The 23,888-nt window shown below is 42.1% G+C and overlaps 1 protein-coding gene across 2 annotated transcripts in view; it reads left to right on the plus strand.

The window, feature by feature from the left end:
- Positions 1-23,888, plus strand: part of si:ch211-246m6.5 (von Willebrand factor D and EGF domain-containing protein) — a 297,063-nt gene that overhangs the window by 184,740 nt on the left and 88,435 nt on the right. For both annotated transcript variants that reach the window (XM_068035012.1, XM_068035013.1), the window contains exons 16-18: positions 6,813-6,927; positions 7,059-7,309; positions 11,071-11,290. In XM_068035012.1, the coding sequence (XP_067891113.1) occupies positions 6,813-6,927; positions 7,059-7,309; positions 11,071-11,290 (586 nt within the window). The remainder of the gene's footprint in view (positions 1-6,812; positions 6,928-7,058; positions 7,310-11,070; positions 11,291-23,888) is intronic.

A 23,888-nucleotide genomic window follows, 5' to 3' on the forward strand; every position in this document is an offset into this window, starting at 1 on the left:
AGGAACACAGAGATTCTGTCACAGGGTTAAAAAAGACATGCATTTATATAGCGCCTTTCATGACCATGGGCCGTCTCAAATTGCTTTACAGCCAATGAAATACTTTTAAAGTTTAGTGACTGTTATAATTGAAAAAAGAAAGTTAAATTTACAATAAAAAGATAAAATTGCCACAAAGAGCACCAAATTCCACTTGTGATTAGACAAGTTTAATGACTACTTTTAGGTACATTTGTTGCTTAATATGATCATAATCAAATGTTGCAGTAATTGTAAAAGCAAAATATTGCAGATGCTGAAAATCTGAAATAAAAACAGAAAATGCTAGAAATACTCAGCAGGTCTGGCAGCATCTGTGGAGAAGAAACAGGCTGGATTTTGTGTAGGAGGTGGGGCTCCCAGCACAGGGCTGAAAAGGCGGGGGAAACCCCGCCTCTGCTTTTTCGTGCCTCCCTAAATGATCCTCCAGTCTTTTCCTATCAAAGTTTTAGGAGCCGGGATCCCCATACCTTAGAAGACGGAGATCCCACCTCCATGAGCTGCCAGCCAATCAGAGGGCCGGCAGTTTAGCAGTATCGGCAGTGCCACTAGGAGCAGTGGCCACTACCAGTACTGCAGAGGCCTTGGACCTAGGCCAGCAGTGGAACCCAGGACCAGAGATAGGTGAGACAGAATCGCGGGACAAATTCGGAAGGCTCCAATTGGGCGTGGTGGGGGTGGGGACGTGCTGCCATGGTCCTGTTGTTTTTTTTTCTGGAAATATGCAGTTTGCCTTTAAGGCTTGCAAGAACCAGCAAGCCTCAGGAGTTATAGGAAGGTGCATTTTCGTTGCCTTAGAAACAGCCATTTGGAGACTACGATTCAACGGGTGCCACCGGAAGTGAGTATTAAGCAATACATTTGTTACAATTCAATGTTGAACTGGCTTTTTAGTTGAAGACAGTTTGTTCTAACAGAACAGAGACAGAGGACACAGACAGCTGTGGTGACAGCACCTGGAAAAAGAGCTATCAACCATTTAAACTGAAGGAAGAGGATTTTAGTCTGTTGATTATTATCTCTCAAAATTCTAAAAAAAAACTTAAGCCAAAACTGAGATCTCTTTAAATTGAAGAAAGGGATGTTAGACAGTGACAATCTTTTATCCCTCAAAAACTCTAAAGTCAGCTTGATTCCATTGAAAGTGTTTGCAAGTCGTTAATTGTTGAAATTCGCTGGAGAAGGAAAGCATCACCTACTGCTAAAGCTAGACTACGGACTGTTCTACTGTGGAAGAACCTTTTTCCCGCATCGGTTGACTGTGAGGACTTCAAGCAACATTCTATGAGGATGTCAAACAACATTCTGTGAGGACGTCAAGCAACATTTGGTGAGGACGTCAAGCAACATTGGACTGTAAATTTGCAAGGACTGTAATTTTTTCTATTTTAAATGTTGTTTATATCTTCATAGCATTGAAGAATTTAGTTCTTCTAATTAAAGAGGTAATTTGCTGACTTAAAGACACCTGGTTTGGTTAGCCTCATTTGGGGGTTAATAGATGCTACAATTTGGCTGGGTCTTTCTTTAATTTGGAAAGTTTTAAATGATATGTTAGGCGATCTGTGGAGTGACGGGATTGAATTATCAGTGCATTTCTCCCACCACAATCAGAATCGTATATTTTGATTGGGGGCTTTGACTGGAGCAGTCGGTCGTAACATATTGATTGGGGGCTCATCCTGGGATTTGAATCATTTCTTAATTTGGGGCTCGTTCGCAGTTGAATCATATTTAATTCGGTGGCTCGCGTCTGGGATCAGAATCAGACATATTTGGAGGGCCTGCATTTGGAATCATAGTAATTACTCATCTCGGGGATAATATATTTAAATTGGGGTTTTGCGTTTGGCATCCGATTAATTGCTCTTGAGTCTGGGTTCTTATCAATTGGAAACTTGATTGATGGTATCTAAATCTGACACCAATTACAAAGAAATTAAAAGAACCAGGTCTCTTTTATAATCAGGTACAGTCTATACCATTGTTATGGCATTAGTGGTTGTAGCAGAGTTTTTGGGAAAGCAGAATGTTTCCCTGAGTGACTTGATAACTTTAACTAAGAACAAATTAAAAGAATTGGCAGTAAAATTGGGGTTGGAATTGAAATTAGGTGCCAAAAAAGCAGAGATAATTGGCATAATAGCCGAACATCTGGAATTAGAAGATGATGTTGATGATAATACAGATGAAGGGCAATACGAGGAACAAGAAAGGGAATACGAGAGACATGAAGGTAATAGGTCTGAGACTGATGCAATGGAATTGGCTAGGATTCAGTTAGAAATAAGAAAAGCTGGAGCTTCAGCAGGAAAATGAATTAAGAAAACTTGAATTTGAAAAAGAGGAGAGAGGGAGCATTTTGGAGAGAAAGTCAAAGAGAAGAGAGGGAATTTAGGTTAAAAGAGATGGAACTAAGACAAAGGGGTAGTCTTAAATCCAGCGAAAATTCGGGTCAGGAAGAATCTGAGTTTAGATCGGGACCCAATGAGAAGTTGTTTAAATTTAAACAGGCTCTTCCGAAGTTCGAGGAAAGGGACGTAGAGGTATTTTCATATCGTTTGAAAAAATAGCCAAACAGATGAAATGGCCGAAAGAAAGCTGGACATTGCTCATGCAGGGCAGGCTGGTAGGCAGAGTTCATGAAGCTTATGCCATGCTTTCTGAAGAGGCTTCTGCAAATTGAGATGGCAAAAAAGGCCATTCTCGCTGCGTATGACTTAGTCCCTGAAGCTTACTGTCAGAATTTGAGGGGGTGAAGCAAATTAATTTTGACCGTTGGATATGGGCATTAAAGATAGAAATCACATAAGAGAACCTTCGAGAATTGATTCTCTTAGAAGAGCTTAAAAACTCCATTCCTTCAGTAGTGAGAACTCTTATAGATAACCTGAAAGTTTTGAAAGCTAGGCAAGCAGCAGAGATTGCTGATGATTTTAAGCTTGTGAATAAGCCAACCTATTTTGTCCGTCGCCCCCATAAATCCGAGAAGGATAGAAAGTGGGAGAGTGAAAGGAAGGCAAGTAGCTGGGGACAAGAAGGAACACCTCCTCAGATCAGAAAGGAAGATGCTGAGGGTTGAAGTGAGGTTCGCAAGCCAAAGTGTTATCATTGCAAAAAAACGGGTCATCTTCGTTCAGAGTACTGGAAATTGCGAGGTAAACCCTTGGACTTGTTGGGGTATGCAAAGTTAGTGCAGAGGAAAAGACTCTGACTGAGAGTACAACAGACCAGGCTATAGCTTTAACAACAGCTGTGAATGTGAAACCAGATACTAAAACTAAGAGGAGTGTAGAGGTTAAGAATAAGATACCTGAGAGTTATAATGGTTTTTTTGTCAAAAGGAAGAGTAACTCCATATCCTGTAAGCGAGGCAGGAAAACCTATCATTATACTCAGGGGTACAGAAGCGACCTAAATACTCTTGCTGGGGAAAGATATGAGGTTTCCACCAGAACGCTAAAGTTTTAGTAAATGGAATTGGCGGGGTGTGTATACCCGTACCTTTGTATAAAGTACGCCTAGAGAGTGACTTAATATCTGGGATAGTAACTGTTGGTGTTGTCCACAGTTTACCAGCAAAGGCAATTGATCTACTCCTAGGAAATGATTTGGCTGGATCAAAAGTATCAGTTTCTCCTATAGTTACAGAGGAAACATATGAAATTAAGGAAACAGAGCAATTACAGGAGCAAGTTCCTGGAATATTTCATGCATGTGTAGTTACCCGAGCAATGGCTAAACAGGAGCCATTGTCAGAGGTAAAAGGGGCACCACAAATAGATAATCAAGCATCTGAAACCTTATTTGGGGATTTAGATAATCCAAATGAGATGTTTAACAGATCATCTATCATTGCAGCACAGCAAGCTGATCCAGAGATCTACCAAATAGCACAGATGGCTCTGTCAGAAGCTGAGGTAAAAGGAGTTCTGGAAGGCTATTTATTATATGGCAAACGGGGTTTTGAGGAGGAAATGGAGACCGCCTCATAGACCTGCCGACGAAGACTGGACAGTTGTTGAACAGATAGCGGTACCACCTAAATATCGACAAGGATTATTAAGGTTAGCACATGGCATTCCCTTTTCAGGACATAGGAGAATTCGGAAGACCAAATCACACATAAGCAAACATTATTACTGGCTAGATCTTACAAAGGATGTGAGACAATTTTGTATGGCATGCCACACCTGTCAAACGGTGGGAAAACCACAACCTACCATAAAACCAGGGGATGAGGTATTAGTGTTGTTACCATCACAGGGAGAACCAGTGAAAGCACGGTTCAGTGGCCCATATAGAGTGATCAAAAGAGTGGGTAAGGTAGATTACTTGATTGACACCCCTGATCGCCGGATGAAGAACTGGTTGTGTCACATTAATTTGCTCAAACCATATTACCGCAGGGAGGAGGATAAGCCAGTACAGGTTTGTCAGGTAATCGGGACTGTGGAGAAGGGAAAGGATAGTGAGGATGAGGCAGAAGTAGGCCTAGGAAATTCTCAGATTGAACCTCCAACTATCCAATCAGCAAATGCAGAATGGTTAGGAAAATTAAACAATTGGCTTTTACACTTTGAGGCAAAACAGCATGAAGTCCTAACCAGGGTTTTCACAATGTTTCAAAAGGTTTGTAGGGTTAAGTCAGGATGTACAACCTTAGTCACACATGATGTGGGTATAGGGGGAGCCATTCCTTTAAAACAACATCCTTGTTGCTTAGATCCAGACAGACAGGCCCAAGTGGAAGCAGAGGTACAGTGCATGCTGAAGGGCAGCTTAGAAGAACCTAGTCAGGACAGCTGGAATTCGCAGATGGTCTTGATGACTAAACCGTGTGGGACGGTTCAAACTTGCAGAGATTCTAGAAAAGTCACTGTGGTAAAGAAGGTAGACTCCTACCCAAATTCTCATTTAAAGGACTGTAAGGACAGAGTGGGCAACACCTTGTGTCTTAAAGAGACAGATGTGTCAGAAGGATACTGTCAAATTCCTTTGACACCCCAGGGTAAGAAAAAATCAGCTTCTGTTACACCGGAAAGGGTTTTCAAATGTCAAGTGATGCCACATAGGTTAAGGGGTACTCGAGAAACTTCGCAGAGAATAGTGAACTCAGTGGTGGTCAGTGCCCCTAGCTGTGCAGCTCACCTGGCTGAGGTGATGGACAATAGGGACACTTGAAAGGAAAACACAAAACAATTGGAAGACTATGCTTGTAAATTTAAAATGGGTTAATTGGAACAACCTTTTGAAAATTTAAAGCCAAAATGTTCTGGTGGAACTTGTTGCTGTAGTCTAAACATTTTTTTTTAGAAATGTGTATATCTGTAATGCATGAAAAAAAAGTTAACGTCTTTCAATTTTTTTTTTCCCAATTGTAATGAAACGCATTACAGGAATGTCGTTCCATTCCACATGGGGCAGAGGTGTCGTGGTCCTGTAGCTTTTTTTCCAGGAATATGCGATTTGCCTTTAAGGCTTGCAAAGGATCAGTATTGCTTTAAGAATCAGCAAGCCTCAGGAGTTATAGGAAGATGCATTTTCGTTGCCTTAGAAACCGCCATTTGGAGACTGCGATTCAAAGAGTGCATTCTCATTACCATAGATACAACCACTGGGAGTGAGTATTAAGCGATACATTTGTTACAATTCAATTTTGAACTAGCTTTTTAGTTGAAGATAGTTTGTTCTAACAGAACACAGAGACAGAGGACACAGACAGCTATGGTGACAGCACCTAGAAAAAGAGCTCTCAACCATTTAAAGTGAAGGAAGAGGATTTTAGTCTGTTTATTATTATTTCTCAACATTCTAAAACAAAAGTCAAGCCAAAACCAAGATCTCTGGTAATTTAAATTGAAGAAAGGGAAGTTCGACTGTGACAATCTTTTATCCCTCAAAAACTCTAAAGTCAGCTTGATTCCATTGAAAGTGTTTGCAAGTCATTAATCGTTGAAATTCGCTGGAGAAGAAAAGCATCACCTACTGCTGAAGCTGGACTATGGACTGTTCTACTGTGCAAGAACCTTTTGCCCGCATTGGACAACTGTGAAGACTTCAAGCAACATTCTGTGAGGACTTCAAGCAACATTGGACTGTAAATTTGCAAGGACTCACTCAATTTTTTTCTATTTTAATTGTTGTTTATATCTTCATAGTGTTGAAGAATTTAGTTCTTCTAATTAAAGAGTTAATTTGTTGATTTAAAGATCCTTATGTGGTTAGCCTCATTCAGGGGTTAATAGATGGTACAATTTGGCTGGGTCTTTCTTTCATTTGGAAAGTTTTAAATGATATGTTAGGCGATCTATGGAGTGAAGGGATTGAATTATCAGTGCGTTTCTCCCACCACAATCAGAATCGTATATTTTGATTGGGGGCTTTGACTGGAGTAGTCGGTCGTAACAGGGGCCCACTGGGCAGAAGGCTGTCATCGGTCTATCCCGCCCCCGGGAAGATCGCTGGGCAAAAAGGAAGCGACAGGACCTCCACATCGCCCCTCCCCCCCGCCACCCGTCGCGATTCTCCATGACCACCCCCATGCCTCCAGCCCTGCCTCGGGGTCCCATAAAATTCAGCCCACAGTTTCAGGTCAATGACATTTCATCAAACAGTTCTGGTGCTAGGTCATCGACCTGCATGTTAACACTATTTATCTCTCCACAGATGCTGCCAGACCTGCTCGGTATTTCCAGCATTTTCTGTTTTTGTTGCAGTAATCGTGTTCATTGACCCTTATCTTCAATTACAAATATCACTCATTTCCATAGGAAAAGACCTGTAATATAGATGGCCTGTGCTATGGCGAAGGAGACACAAACCCAACAAGCCTTTGTTTACTGTGTAGGCCTGACATATCCAAGTTCACCTGGTCTATAAATGAAAGTAAGTTTAAATTTGTAGCTTTTAAATTTGATTAAGGAACTGGTTTTTGTATTTTTTTGGAGAGAAGAATGCAGGAGAAATTATTTTAATTAGATTTACTCTTAATTGCCTCATTTTTGCATTTCTTTAAGACAATCAGCCACCAATCTACCAAGTGTCCACTGCTAAGCTCCAGACATTCTTTGGTGAAAATTTTGTTTACCAGTTCACAGCTGTGGATCCAGAAGGTTCAGCTGTACTGTTCCTGCTGGAATCTGGACCACAGAATGGCAGTCTATCACCTGCGGGACTTCTGATCTGGAAAGTGAATTCTCAAGAGTCTGGCAACTTTAGCTTCACAGTGTCTGATGAGTGCAATGCACAAAACATGTATTCTGTTCAGGTAAGTACAGAAAGTTCCACTTAATTGAAGAGCTCTTGCATATTTTTATTAATGACCCGAATCATTTTTGAAAATATCCACACTAAATATGTAATGGTACTGCAGCTTATTCTGATGAGAATTTAAGGAATCAGCAGGAAATTGCATTTTGTGAGCACCACTTAAGTACCAAATAGCCTCTTGCAGATAAAACTCCAAACAAAAGAAGACGGTATTTAATAATAATCAGGAGCAATGATACAAGTCAGTAAATGCAACTGTGAAGGGAGTTTTATGGTAGCAGCAGGAGGCTCGGTGTCCCCGCTTGTACGGAAGGCCCACCGAATTTGGTGTCAATCAGACACTTTACTGGACAGTGACGGACCTTCCATAGGATTTAGGATCCTGTCACCGGAAGTCCCAGCCTTGCAGAGCTGCCGGCCAATCAGAGGCTGGCAGCTGTAGCGCCACCATGGAGGCGGTCGCTGCTGCTGTAGTTGCAGTGACCAGACACCGAGGAGCGGTGTTGGAACCAGGCTTAAGGTAGGTCAGGGCCGAGAGGGGTCTCATGCATGGGAGTCACGGGGGTGGGGGGGGGACGGGTGCTGTGGGGGAAGGGGGTTTGGCAGTAAGGGCAGTGGGGGGGGGGGGTGGCCCTCAGCGGACCCCCCCACCTTTGCGAAGCCAGGTTCCTCGTTCAGGTGCCAAGTGCCTTTGAAAGTGGGATCTTTCCTCCTCACCAGCCCAGCTCGCCCCCCCCCAAGGAGCTGGGAAGCAACACGCACGATTTTCCGTGCCATGCAGCAGCAGAACCACCCGTCTCACGGGTAATTGCAGCTGCGACAGGAAGAGGCCCTTAATTGTGGGTTAATTACCCAGTTAAGGGCCTCAATTGGCAGTAGGACGGGAAGGCCATTCACAGGCCTTCCCACCCCGGAATAAATTTCGGTGTAGACCCCACCACCATCCCACCCAATTTTATGCTCTCCTTGCCTCCAAACCAGCCACGGGAGAGCATAAAATTCCACCTTGTGGTTTTCAGTGCATCTCACCCGTCTGTCCTGCTGGCACTTTTGAAGAAATGTATTTATTGTAGAAATGTATTCTTAAAAACAAGTAAAAAAGTAATATTTCCTTTCAAACCATGTATTACATATTTCTATTGAAGCCTGAGTTAGACATATAAATATGATGCATGATGGTTAAACATTATTGTCAGGTTTTGATTTAAGTATTGTATACTTAAGTACAGTTTAAAATGCAATAGAATATAAAGGTAATGATGCAAAGATTTAGCATGGAGGCATTCAGGCTGACCTTTAAAAGCAGATTAAATTAGATAGGGATAGTTTCAACCTAACCCACCCATCAGTAAACTGACAGGATTGAGTGCAATGCTGGTTGTATGGCCCCGCCCGATTTTACTCTCCACTGAAGTGAGTAGAGGATAACGTTGGATGGGGAGTAAATCAGGTGTCCCATCCAATTCTGTGGGTCTCCTGCCTGACAAAGCTAGGTTAAAATTACTGGGGCCTCTTAAGATAGTGGCACAATGGTTTTACTTTCACCAGGACCCCTAAACCTGTCATTTCATTGCCTGCAGCAGGAAATGACATTGTATCATATAAATAAAATACATTCTTGCAAGGTAGAAATGTTATTGACCTCATTCACATTTGCTCCTTGCATCATAGAGCTGTTATCTAGAGAATGTTTAGCTCAACAGTGACTAATATGTTATACAATGAAGGAGCATGTCAAGCTAATGAATGACGTTATCCATGAGAACTTGGCCAAAAAATTCTCCATGGTTAATTTTAAAACGTTAACTTTAATAAGTTAACTCCTGAGTACAAAAAAAAGATATACTGGATGACCATCTTATCTATTGGCTTCATGCCTCTTTTAAGGTTGAGTAGTAAAACATGTCGATCTGGAGTTTCCAATTGGTTGCGCTGGTTTTTTGGCATAATTTGTCCAAAATCGTCATAACCAGTGCAAAAGATTGTGAAATTTTAAGAGCAAATTACATCCAGCGCAACTCGAGTTTCCAGAATTTTTTGTACTAGATAAAAAAGCGTTATGCTGGAAGCAGAACCTGGCCACACAACTGACTGTGGCCCCAGGATGAATTATTTTCCATTGGGAGCTTTTGCCAATTGCGCTCGTTTGCCAGCCTTTAAGGAGGTGTTAGAAATTAAGCTGGGTCTTTTGGGTGCGAAGACACTAATAGGAAGGTATTGAAAGTTTTAGAATATTTTTTGAATTTACTAAGAAGTTGACAACTGTAGCTCATGATAACTAGCAAATGGTTCTGTATATTTTGAAATCATTTTCAGTAATTTATAATCTGGTTACTCACAGGTGGTGGATTGATACTGTGATTTAAAATACTTTTTTTTAATGAGAAAGCTATTTTCAGCTGTATTAAGCAAACTGCACCTAGTTACAACCCAAATTATATCAAAGAATATTTTTAAGCAATTTTTGTTCTCCATAACTTACTTTTTAAAATGCTGCCCAATTGCACTAGTTTGTGGTAGATTTTGAGTTTAGCAATATGCAAGTGAGTTTAAGCAGTAACGAGAAAAATAAGCACTTGTCATTGTGCCGATTGTGCCCAAAGTGGAAACTCTCCCCTACCACCACTTTAGTACTCAAACCAGGCTTCCAGCATCACTAGGCTTCAATGGAAGGAAAATCAGATGGATTGTATAATGGACGATCAATCCGCATCTGAAGAGGAATTATAAAATGAGACATTAAATAGTTCTCACAATTTGAAGAGGTTTATCTTTAATGAAATAGGACTATGTCTGAAAAACAAATGGGCCACATATCTGGGTAGCTACTTTACATTGAAAGTACTTCCCCTTTCTGGGTGGCGCAGTGGTTAGCACTGCAGCCTCACAGCTCCAGGGACCCGGGTTCAATTCCGGGTACTGCCTGTGTGGAGTTTGCAAGTTATCCCTATGTCTGCGTGGGTTTCCTCCGGGTGCTCTGGTTTCCTCCCGCATGCCAAAGACTTGCAGGTTGATAGGTAAATTGGCCATTATAAATTGCCCCTAGTATAGGTAGGTGGTAGGGAAATATAGGGACAGGAGGGGATGTGGTAGGAACATGGAATTAGTGTAGGATTAGTATAAATGGGTGGTTGATGGTCAGCACAGACTCAGTGGGCCGAAGGGCCTGTTTCAGTGCTGTATCTCTAAACTAAACTTCTGTGACAAGGGTAAAAGTCCAGCAGCTCAAATCTTTTTTCTAATCGATTCATAGTGTTTTATTAGGACTTGTTTGAGACATTGATTGTTGTGTCTCACATCATAGAAAAGCAATGGTACTATGCATCCTGCTGTGAGGAAAGTAGACCTCCAGCTAGCTGAGAAATGAGTCGCATTAGAATGCTTAGCCTGGATGCTCCCTCCCTGTAGGAGAAGGATTAGCATCAAAGGAAATAAATAATTGTAAAACAGGAAATAGAGCTTTAATTATTGTTACTGCAGGTATATCTGCTGTCGTTTTTGTTTTGCAAAAAGAACTGCTGTTGTATTTGTTTGGGTAACTTATAAAAAGTTAAAGCCACTAACATACTTGCATTGAGGTACCAGCAACCCTAAGGGGGAAAAAATGACTCAAATCAAATACCAAACTCATTGGGGTAATTAAGAACCAAAATCTACTCTGTCTATATGTTATTAAAAAAACACCTGTTTACAATTGTGATAGTATGTCATTGCGCTGCTGCCTAAGCTGTCTCAAGTGTTCCTCATTTTCCTTTATAGGTTGCAGTGAAGCCATGTGGCTGCATAAATGGTGGAACATGTGTTACAAATATCAATTTCCCCCCAGGAAGTGGTGAATACCTCTGTGTGTGTCCTGTCGGTTTTGAAGGGGAGCTTTGCCAGGAAAACATAGATGAATGTAAATCAAATCCATGTGGTGTTGGCACCTGTGCGGACGGTATCAACAGCTACTCATGCAGTTGTCCAGCTGGTCTCACAGGTAATAAGCCATATTACTAAGTATAAATAATACCATAGTAAAAGTGTGAGGTAGATGAAATATGTAGGGTTGTAAATACCTTGAATCTTTTGTAAAATGAATAGAAATCAAAACGAGATCATTTATTTTGTTAACCCTTTTGCGTTACAGTAAGAGGACCATTTATCTTATGGAATTATTATCATTATAGCATTGTAGTAGCATTGCTGTAATTATATGACATAACTAAAAAAAAACTTGCATTTATATAGTGCCTTTCAAGACCTCAGGACATCCCAACGCACTTTACAGCCAATGAAATACTTATGAAGTGCACTCACTGTTGTAATGGGCCAGTCAATTTGAACACAGCAAGTTCCCACAAACAGCAATGTGATAATGACCAGATAATATGTTTTTTTTTGTGATGTTCATTGAGGGATAAGTATTGACCAGGACACTGGGGACAACTCCCCTGCTCTTCTTCGAAATTGTGCCATGGGATCTTTTACGTCCACCTGAGAGGGCAGATAAGGCCTCGGCTTAACGAATGATGAAAGATCACTGACCTGAAGCATTAACTCTGTTTCTCTCCCCAGAGATGCTGCCAGACCTGCTGAGTATTTCCAGCACTTTACATTTTTATTTCAGATTTCCAGCATCCGCAGTATTTTGCTTTTATCCTCGGTTTAACCAGGTGGTTCTCTGAGGACAGCATCATATGACTAATTTGAAAGATTTTGTCAGATTTAGATAGGGCTTTACTTGTGAATTTCTCTGAATACTGTACACCATCTTTTTATACGAATTCTCCTTTATTTCCCTAGCCCCAAAATGCAAAGCCAGCAGCATCAAGTCTACACCTCATAGTCGAATGTAATTTTTTTGTGAGTGGATTGGGCGTAGGGCTTATAAAATCAGACACTGACATGTCTTAATGAGGAGAAATTTATGTCTGTAGTTTAATGTGTTTTGCATTGGTACTGCTGTTGTCTCTACCTTTGTTCAAGTAGCAGTTTATGGAGTAGTGTTTTCCAGAATTGTTGAGCTGAATTTTTATCAGTCCTCCAGGGATGAGCAGAGAGGAGGGAAGGTGGGGGTTGGAGTGCCCGTTGCCTTCCCGACACCAGTGAATTTTGTCCGGGAAAGGGAAGGCCAAGATCAGCCAATTGATTCCTTAAAGTGGCCACTTAAGGGCCTCTTCCTGCCACCACTGGTATTTTACCAGCGGCTAATGGGAGCATCCCCAACGTAAAACCAAGTAGCCTCCCTGTTGTCTTGGTGGAGGGGCCCTCCTGCTTGGGCAATCTGTGGCTCACAGAGGGCCTCCGGTGGTAAAGACCACCCTTGCGCCAATAAGACCCCCCCACCAACCCCCTCTCCCACTCCCCCCCCCTCTCCCCTGTCCAACAACCACTGCCCTTGCCCTCAACAACCACCAACACCACCCCCCCTGCCCGCTCCCCCCTTGCCAGGGCCTGTCAGACTGGCCCAGGGAGCCCGCCCTACTTACCTGCATTCCAAGCCTCCAACACTTCTCCTAGTCCTGGGCCTACTGCAGTCCTAGCAGTGGCCACCGCTCCCGATCGCCCTGCTGTGACTGCTGAGTGGCCCTCTTGTCAGCTCTTGGAGGCAGATCGCTGTCCTTAAAGGGATAGGGACCCCGGCGCCCTTAACTGCCTGAGCACCGTAAATTGCAACTGGGTGTCCCCTGAATGGCCGAGGCGGTATTCCCCTTGCCTTTCTGGCCCAGTGTCAAGAACCCCACTGCCTACATAAAACTCAGCCCATTATTGAAGTCATTGAAGTAAGACCAAACATTATCAGATTAATAACTCAGTAGAGGAAGTTAACATTACTCCATCACAGACCTTCTGTTTCAGAAGAGTATGATGTTTAACATTTCCTGATCACGCTCTTCTCTTTTAGTAACCTCTCCTCTTTTGACTTGGTCTCTTTTTTTCCATACCCTGCTGTGAACCTTCTTTGGATGTCTTCTGTATTAAAGGTGCCGTGAAGATGCAATATAGTGTTGCTGTTGGCATCTCTGTTTTCTATGGAACCAAATGGAAGATGATTTTTCAATGTTCTAACCTAATCATCAAAGTCACTAATCACAAACTGCGTTAAAGGCAAGCATTACCCAAAACCCTGATCCGACAATAGGTCTAGAAAAATAGTTCACCTATTCGTAAGTTACTGTGAAAGTTCTTTTCTACAGCCATTCACAAATTATTTTATGTACAAAATAATAAATTACAGGTACTAGATCATAACACATTTGAAAAGAAATTGGTGAAACACAGTCTGGATTTGGACCTGGAGTAGGAACAAGAGAGGGAATATTAATGTAAGAACAATCTTCAATAAATATCTAGAAGTAAACAAGAACATTTACACATGCTTTATAGATTTTGAAAAAGCGTTCGATCGTGCTTATCGCCAAAAGCTAATAGATATGTTGCTGAAATGTGATATTGACAGTAAAGATGTGAGATTTATTCAGAGCCTATATTGGGCCCAATTAGTATTAGGCTAGAAAATGGACAATCAGATATGTTTCAAGTAAAGAGAGGAGTACGACAAGGACGTGTACTGTTACCAAAATTATTCAGTCTGTACACAGTATAAATACTTAGAGAATTAGATGTATTTCCAGGTATAAAAATTGGAGGTGAGAACTTAACAAACTTGTGGTCATCAGCGCTACTTGCAGAATCAGAAGAGGCTGTACAAGATATTGTAGATCAAGTAAAATCTAGAAGTTTAGAATGTAGATTTAATATGAACACCAAAAGACAAAAACAATGGTAGTTGGAAGAAATATGTTAGAAGAAACCAGAGTGAAGATTGAAGTGGATGGTGTCACATTGGAACAAGTAGAAAAGTTTGTCTATTTAGGACAAATGATAACAGAAGATAGTAGATGGGATGCTGATGTCAGAAGAAGGATAAAGATAGCCAGAAGTAATTTTGTGAAGATGAAGGATATGTTAACAACAGATCACGCTTTTAACAAGGAAAAAACTCATAAGATGCTGCATTCTATCCTCTTTCCTGTCTGCCTCAGAAACCTGAACAATAAGTAAAGATCTGTGGAAGAAAATAGAGGCTTTGAAATGTGGATGCTCAGACGTATGCCAAAAATTCCTTATACAGACCATAAGACAAATGACAAGGTGCTTGAAATTGCAAGAGCAAAAAGAACTCTTAAAAAGTAACATCCAGAAAAGAAAATGTCAGTATTTCGGCCATTTGATCAGAGCTGAAAAGCTACAGAGATCTCTTCAAAAGGGCAAAATGGAAGGCAGCAGAAAGAGGGGTTGACCTAGGTGTAGATGAATGATGGACTTCACAGAGTAGTGGCAGACGAGCTACAGTGGATGTGTGAGGATGGCGTAAGACAGACGAGCGTGACACACCATGACAGCAGCTCTCCTGGTAGGAGTAGCTACATGCAGCAGCAGCAGATCATTCACCTGTCTGTTTTTCTGCATGCATCAATGAAGTCTCTGAGGGGTTGGCACTTTTGAATTGATATGAAATGTCAAATTAAGTGTCTAGCAATTTTATTTTTAACAGAAGCTTTCCAAACTAAATGAGTTCTGACAGCAGTTACACCTCTTCCTGCTGTTTGAGCTGTTTAATTCAGCTTTTAATAGTCCTTAACCCAGCTGGATGTTTTTGCTATAACAACGCCAAGATTAGCTGCTCCCATTAGCTGATGGTACTAGGACTAGGTGATGTAGATTTAAGGTTTGGGGAAAGAGATGCAAGGGGGCATGTGAGGAAGAACTTTTTTACATAGTGAGTGGTAAGGATCTGGAACTTGCTACCTAGGTCGGTGGTGGAAGCGGAGACAATGAATGATTTCAAAAGGAAATTGGATGGGCACTTGAGGGAAATAAACTTGCTAGGCTACAGGGATAGAGCAGGGGAATGTGACTGATTAGCTTGGTCTACGAGAAGCCAGCATGGATTCGATGGGCCGACAGGCCTCCTTCTGTGCCGTAATGACATATGACTAACGCAGATACATAATTATATGCAATCATTTTATTTTTAATGAAAATCTGTCGAAAAGGTTCCAGTGAAAGTACACACACCAATTCAATTTTTGCTTTCAAATATTGTTTTAATTGCATTTTGTGGTCACTGCATTAGCTTTGTTACACTGCATTCAAGTTGTTACAGCAGTTCAGCACTCGCTGAAAACTGCATGCTTTGAGGATTAGAATAATCTAGTAGCATTCTCTCAGATTTAGTAGTCATGAGAGATTTCATAAGACCTGCTTCTCAAAATGGAGGACTGGGAGGTCAGGGGCTGGGGGGGGGGCGGGGGTGGGGGGAGAGATTGGTCTCACAGAGCTGGTTCAATGTGTTGCTCGTGTGGTCTAATCAAATTGAAGAGAAACTTTAAAAAAAAAAGGAAAATACTGTAGGTTCTGGAATTTTCTTTTTCACGGGATGTAAGCGTCGCTGGCAAGACCAACATTCGTTGCTCATCTATAATTGCCCTTGAGAAGGTGGTGGTGAGCTGCCTTCTTGAACCACTGCAGGCTATCTGGTGTGGGTCCACCCACAGTGCTGTTAGGAAGGGAGTTCCAGGATTTTACCCAGTGACAGTGAAGGAAGCAATATAGTTCCAAGTCAGGATGATGTATGGCTTGTAGGGGAACTTGAAAATGATGGTGTTCCCATGCGTCTGCTGCCCTTGTCCTTCTAGGTGGAAGAGGTCGCAGGTTTGAAATGTGCTGTCGAAGGAGACATGGTGAGTTGCTGCAGTGCATCTTGTCGATGGTACACACTGCTGCCACTATGCATTGGTGACAGAGGGAATGAATGTTTAAGGTAGTGGATGGGGTGCCGATCAAGCAGGCTGCATTGTCCTGGATGATGTTGAACTTCCTGAGTGTTGTTGGAGTTGCACTCATCCAGGCAAGTGAGAGTATTCTATCACACTCATGACTTGTACCTTGTTGATGGTGGACAGGCTTTGGGGAGTCAGAAGGCCGTTGAATGTCAAGGGGATTTGGTTAGATTCTCTCTTGTTGGAGATCGTCATTGCCCGGCATTTGTGTGGCGCGTATGTTACTTGCCACTTGTCAGCCCAAGCTGAACTAAAACCAGAAAATGCTGGAAATACTCTGTGGGTTGGCAGGATCTATGGCGAGAGAAACAGTTAACATTTCAGGTCAGTGACCTTTTCATTAGAACCAGAAAGTTAGAGATATAACAAGTTTTAAGCAAGTACAGAGGCAGGGAAAGTAGCAGGCTTAGGGGGTGGTAGTGGGGACAGCTAAAGAAAGAACAAAGAAAATTACAGCACAGGAACAGGCCCTTCGGCCCTCCAAGCCTGCGCCGATCCAGATCCTCTATCTAAACATGTCGCCTATTTTCTAAGGGTCTGTATCTCTTTTCTTCCTGCCCATTCATGTATCTGTCTAGATACATCTTAAAAGACGCCATCGTGCCCGCATCTACCACCTCCGCTGGCAACGCGTTCCAGGCACCCACCACCCTCTGCGTAAAGAACTTTCCACGCATATCCCCCCTAAACTTTTCCCCTTTCACTTTGAACTCGTGTCCTCTAGTAATTGAATCCCCCACTCTGGGAAAAAGCCTCTTGCTATCCACCCTGTCTATACCTCTCATGATTTTGTACACCTCAATCAGGTCCCCCCTCAACCTCCGTCTTTCTAATGAAAATAATCCTAATCTACTCAACCTCTCTTCATAGCTAGCGCCCTCCATACCAGGCAACATCCTGGTGAACCTCCTCTGCACCCTCTCCAAAGCATCTACATCCTTTTGGTAATGTGGCGACCAGAACTGTACGCAGTATTCCAAATGTGGCCGAACCAAAGTCCTATACAACTGTAACATGACCTGCCAACTCTTGTACTCAATACCCCGTCCGATGAAGGAAAGCATGCCGTATGCCTTCTTGACCACTCTATTTACCTGCGTTGCCACCTTCAGGGAACAGTGGACCTGAACACCCAAATCTCTCTGGACATCAATTTTCCCCAGGACTTTTCCATTTACTGTATAGTTCACTCTTGAATTGGATCTTCCAAAATGCATCACCTCGCATTTGCCCTGATTGAACTCCATCTGCCATTTCTCTGCCCAACTCTCCAATCTATCTATATTCTGCTGTATTCTCTGACAGTCCCCTTCATTATCTGCTACTCCACCAATCTTAGTGTCGTCTGCAAACTTGCTAATCAGACCACCTATACTTTCCTCCAAATCATTAATGTATATCACAAACAACAGTGGTCCCAGCACGGATCCCTGTGGAACACCACAGGGAAGGTCTTTGATGGGATGGAAGGCAGAAGAAATTCAATGACAAAATGGGATGGTGCAAGGCAACAGGCGGCGGTAATGGGATAAGTAAACAACAGATGGCTCTCGTCGTTTGCTGTATTCCCACAGAACCTCATATTTTGATTAGGCACTTTACAGTCTTCAGCCATACAGACTCAACATTGAGTTCAACAATTTCAGATCATAACCACTGCCCTCAATTATTCACTAGCAGCTGTTGGTAATTCTGTTATTGCCATTTACACCTTCTCTAGCCCCATAGGAATAGGAAGATGATGTGACTACTGAGATCTTTGAATTGACCCAATATCTGATAAAAGTCAGGGAGGCAGAGTAATGCTTTCATATTCATTGTGCTTGCTCTTCACAGAAAAAACAATGAGCAGGTTGCTCCATCTATGTAGATCAATATATATATATAAAGTTTTTTTTGTATAACCCAACAGGTATTTAAAGTCCAATCTTCACTTTGCAAAGCAGTATAATTGTGTGTGTGTGTGTGTGTATAAGTGAGCAGAGAGGTATTTTTATTGAGGTATGTACCTTTGGGTTAGTAATATTTAAGCTTTTATTAGTAATATTTAAGCTTTTATCCTGAAAGTCAAGCAAACACCTTGATTGTTTTTCTTTCTATGTAAGACTCTTAATAATCCACCAATTACCCACCAGATCACCTTTGTTTATCTGCTGCCCTATCCCCCAGCACTAATACCTCTTCTTGGTGACCTGGAGTTTTAGGGGGAAAAATTTGTTCGTTTATCTCCGCCAGAAGCTCAGGTCAATATCCCCCAGAGACAAGCAGCCCACGGGCCACTACTTGTATGAACTGTGCAGGTTTCGTCATTGAAGAACACCAAGTGGGCCGCTCAGGTATTGGTCCCGCGGCACTGCCTGCTCCCAGGGAATTGATGTAGTCTGTACAGTGCCTCGTGAAGCGGAGCTACATGAATGAATTTTTCCCCCCTCCCTCCCCCCACCTCAATAGTTGTCCAGCACTAGTCTGGGAAGCCACCAAAATACTGTAGAGTACTGAAAGACCAGAGAGGCCCAGACGAAAGAACAGCAGTACCAGAATTCCAACACAAAAGCCACCAAGGGGCAAAAAATTAACAGACACCCTGCAATAATAAACACAGATCAGAACTGCAAACTTGTCCAAAGCGCCATAAGTGGCGGTTGGGTAACATCCTTCAGTGCTTATGTGCTGGCAATTCATCAACTTCTGGAAGTGCTGTGTCTATATCTGTGTTGGTATCTGTTATAATTGTGGTGGATGGTTTGATGTAACTTCCTATGGAATGTATGATAGAGCAGTTCGCTTGCTGTAATTCATTTATAGGGGGGGGAAAGGATCCATATCAATAGCATACAACAGAAATGTTATCTCACAGTCAGAATTATTTCTCATGTTTAGACACTGAAAGGCAGATAAAGTACAGAAAGCAATCATAGATTATGAATGTATTTCACAGATATGCTTCATATTAGTTGATATCAGAAGACATTAGATAGAAGAGGAGATGTTTATGGATACAATTGTGAATAGTCCATCAGCTTCTGTCACTATCACCCCTCCTGTTCCCAAGATGAAACATTTCACCTTGTCTGGCTCTGTGAGGGTGTTTAGTTGTAGCTATCTTTCTGACCTCTTTGTTAAACACAAGATTTTCCTTACTTGTATTCTTGACATCATTATAACATTTTTTGAACTTATATCAAGTCCTTTCAATTGGTCGTTATTCTATCCCAGAAATCAGAGGAGTGTAACACTAATGCAAAAGCAAAATACTGTGGATGCTGGAAATCTGAAATAAAAATAGAAAATGCTGGAAATACTCAGCAGGTCTGGCAGCATCTGTGGTAAAAGGTCATTGACCTGAAGCGTTAACTCTGTTTCTCTCCACGTTTTCTGTTTTTATTTATAATTATTTATAATTTGAGGAGTGTACCTCTGCAGCTTCAGGAAGGTACACCACAAGGGTTGAAATTTTCCAATCAGCACTTTTGCTTTTCTGCCCATCTTGATTTGTTAATGGCAATTAGGGGACTGTATTGATTGAATGTTTTCGTTTACTTGAGTGATAAGCTACTGCTTATCGGGAAATATTGTGTTCCTGTGTGGGCAGTGATTGAAGATACGCAATAACATTTAACATTAGAAAGGGCCCATTGGCCGGACAATTACCCCCAATATTATCTGTGCTCTTGGACATAGATAAAATAACTCAGTGAGCCTATACTTTTATAGTCCTTTAAGATGTACATTAGTAGTAACTACAGCCAAAATACGGAGGAGCTACTTTATTGACAGAATTGAAGAAACTGAAGAGGGCTTTGGGTAATATTCACAATTCCCTAAAGTTAGACTGAAATTTGCCTTTATTAAAAATGAAATAATCTGGGGCAGAAGTCTGAAACAAATGGAAAACTGCAGCAACAGATGACAGCTGAGAATTCATTCAGATCCTTCTAAAACTGCGAACAGCTGCTCAGCCTGTTCTCAATTCCCTGACATGGCTGTGGTTTTCTTATCATTTTCTGCCGAGTTCCAGTGTGTTTTTTAAATTTATGTGGTCAGATTCATAAAGCTGTAGTGCACTTTCTTCATATTAGGATGTTGCCACAACAGGAAGAAAAAGGGCTTAGAAAAATAAGTACAGATTAGGGAAGTCATTTGGCCGCTCCAGCTCATTCGTGCATTGAAACGTACAATTCCCCCATTGCAACATCCAACTGCTTCTTCAATGATGTTTATATACACTACTCCATGCAGAAGTCCCTTGTCAGCTTTGTATCCACATCCCCTTTGTCCTATAGTCATACTTTAACTTGAAAAATTGCATTCTGTTAACCTTGTCTATTCCACTTAGTGGCCAGAATTTTACGCCCACCCCCCCCCCCCCCCCCACAGGAGCAAGCTGGTGGTGGTGGGTGGTGGGGGGGGCGGTGGGGTGGGGGTGGTGCCTAAAATTGACTGGCAGTTGGGGGTGCCGTTCCCAACGTCTCCCTGCCCACGCAATTTTACCAGGGGCGGCGACGTGAAACGGCCTGCCCACCCCAGGCCCTGAAGTGGCCAATTAACTGCCACTTAAGGGCCTCCTCCCACCACCGCTGGTATTTTACCAGCAGCATGCGGGTGGCTGAGGTCCCCCAGGAGGTCACTAAGTAAAACCTGGCAGCCTCCTTGCGGGCCGGTGGGGGGGAGGGGGGGCCCTCCTGATTGAGCAGCCTGAGCCCTTGGAGGGCCCCCCCACACCATGGCCCAACCGCCCCCACTGCGCAACACTCCCCCCAACTCCCTTTGCCTCATCGGAGCCTGGCCGATTGTCCCCGGCGAGGCCCCAAAACATACCTCTCTTCTGGGGTCAACGTCCATGATCCTGCTGTTGGCTGGGTGTAGTCCCAGCAGTGGCCACCGCTCCCGCTGCTGGGACTGAGAGTTACTAGCCCACTGATTGGCCGTCAGCTGAGGTGGGACTTCCTGCCTCAGAGAGGCGGAAATCCTGCCCTATTCCAATTAAGGGCCTGGGGATCGTAAAATCCTGGCCAGTGACTCTTATTTGCTGCTTTTAAAACTGAAGCATCCTGAGTTCTACTAGTCTTTCATCTCAGTCCTCTGACACTGGGAATAACCTGTGGTCTTATTAATAATAAAACATCAAAGTAATTATAACAGTATGCCATTATGCATATGTATTGTAGAATAATATAATGTACAGTTAAGAAGGTCATTCAGCTCACACTCCTGTCTGGTTTCTATCTTTTCAATTGAAGTTGTGCACGCTAATCCTTTTGAACTACCGCTGTCTATTCCAAACCCATTTCCTTCCTTTTTCACCATATCCTTTATATTCTTCCTCTTCAAAGATTTATTGGATTCCGTCTCAAATGATGTTATACTTTCTGCCTCCTTAGCTACTTGTGCTTAAAGCATTCCATGTTCTAATAGTTCTCTATGTGAACAAAATCTCCTCACTTTCCCCTTGGCATTTTCTCGAGTTCTTGAGCTTATGCTTCCTTGTTATTAATTAGTGAAAAAAGTTCACTGTTTACCTTTTCGAAACCTTTCACTTTTGTTAGCCCCTCCTCTCAACCTTCTCTGTTCTGCTGGAGAAAAATAAACTATTTTGAATCAATTATATTCTGCTTAATTCAAAATTATACATGTTCCAATGATAATTAGTCAGGCATATAAAAGAAATGCTGGAATGGTGTCATACATGTTTCAGCAAATAAAAATTGTATCCTTCTCAGAAACCAAGGTCTTTAAACAACGTAGTTCAGTTTACAGTATATACATGGAGTGATTGAAAACCTTACGGTGGAGGCCTCAAATGTGCAACAGATCTGGGCAGGCAAAAATAATTTGCATACAAGCAGATTTAATGATAGGAACAAGAGTGCATCATTTGGCCCATTGAGTTTGCTATCTTGTTGGCTGTATCTAACAGGAAAACTTTATGGATAAGTCAGCAGATGTGTGTGGATTTAAAACTTTAATTTTGAAGTGGAAAATCTGACTTCATATTGGTTGCAGTTATACTGCAGCCAGAGTGAACATGAATGATGCAATGACCTCCAGGGGGAGTTTTACACCCAGGACAAGATTCTGAACTGTTGCCAGCTCCACTGAATTTATACGACATTTTGTTTTGGTAAAGCACCAAAGCTGCTTTCCAACCATACAGAATTTAAATATGAATGCTGTATAAAAACTCCTAAGTATGCTACCTAGCAGTTAGAAATTGCAAAAACTAATTGGACACATTTTCCAAGAGTTTACTTAATTTCCACTGATTATCCACTAGCTTTAAAATTTTAGCACCTTCTCAAACCTCTGCTTTGTAATGTGCACCAGCATCATACTCACATAAGTTACCTCAACATACATATTTACAATATACAAGTCCTGTTGCAAGACACAGGTATTTCCCCTCCTCCAAACTCAATTCACAAAGCCACTACGGGGGACATTTAATAGTAAAGAGTATGTGGATTGGGGGTTCAGGAGTTGTTAATATCGATGAAAATGGCAGCGGCAAAATGCCAACTTGCAGGTTTAACTTGAGCATGTTTCAATGTGTGCATGGAAACCTCTGCAGGGAGGTAGGTTGCTGCTTACAATATTTAAGTTAGGCAATTTCAACAAGATTTCTGACCAGTATTTATAATTAACATCAGATGCACGGGTTTCCCAGGCTTCTTGAAATTTGCCATTGGAAGGAAGTTGAGAAGATTGTATGGCAATTCATGAGGCTAATTAAATGTCATAAATACAAATATCAATAAACGAGCATCAGAGATCACAGCTGTTTCCTTAGCTCCCACTGGGAAAGGTTTTGTTGAGAGGTTAATTTTAGAATTTTGGTGGTAATGAGGCTCACAATTTCAGGCGGGATGGTGCCAGGACTGACTTAGATTGGATCTCAGACGGGGACAAAATGACCATGAGCAGCAGCACCAGCCTGCTGTCGAGATACCTGCAGGGGGTCAACAGAGAAGGGAACCAGTAGAGGGGTCAAGATTGCAGGAGGCACTACCCATGAAACAGGATATTCAGACAGAAGCTCAGCCAATCATGTGGAGGGAGCAGGCTTTCCGACGCCGCCAATGGCATCAGCTGCCTGTGCGCACAGTGGTGCCATTTTTAAAGGGCAGCCAGCCCTGACAGCCAATTTTAAATTCTTAAAGGGTACCACCCCTACAATGTACAGAATAAAAATCCGGCACCCCCCTGCCATGGAGCCCGATGTTGGGGGCCTTGTAAAATCCAGCCCAAAGTGTGTAGCTTGCACCTCCTTAATTTGTAATTAACTCACACTGCTCAGTTATGAAGAGAACCTGGGCGAAGTTGACTGATCTGTGCTGACAGCAGAAGTGGAAGTTCATTGTTCTTTGCCACGTCCTGTCATTGTGACAGCATAACCATGGCGTAAATTGCACCAGAGAAAAGTATGAGTAGGGCACTGTGTTCTAGCATTATGCAGGGCAGTTCTTTTTTATTTGCTTCAAATCTGCTATTATAAATCATTGCAGGTTTAAAAGTTTCCTTCAGAATTGGTAATATTAAGTGTCAAGTTTCATTGTGTTTAAATTGAGGCACTTTGATAACTGTCATTTTGAGCAAACCATGTTCACAAAGAAAAATACTATCCTTGAAATGAGAACTTCTAAGTCAATTCTGGGTAAGCTTTATTTTGATTATCTACGTGAATGACAAGTAAAAATACTGGCAAATTTGAGGGAGCACTCAATTGCTCCTATACCACAACATCCACAACTT

Source organism: Heterodontus francisci, chromosome 7, assembly GCF_036365525.1.
Source record: "Heterodontus francisci isolate sHetFra1 chromosome 7, sHetFra1.hap1, whole genome shotgun sequence".
In the NCBI taxonomy this organism is placed as follows: domain Eukaryota; kingdom Metazoa; phylum Chordata; class Chondrichthyes; order Heterodontiformes; family Heterodontidae; genus Heterodontus; species Heterodontus francisci.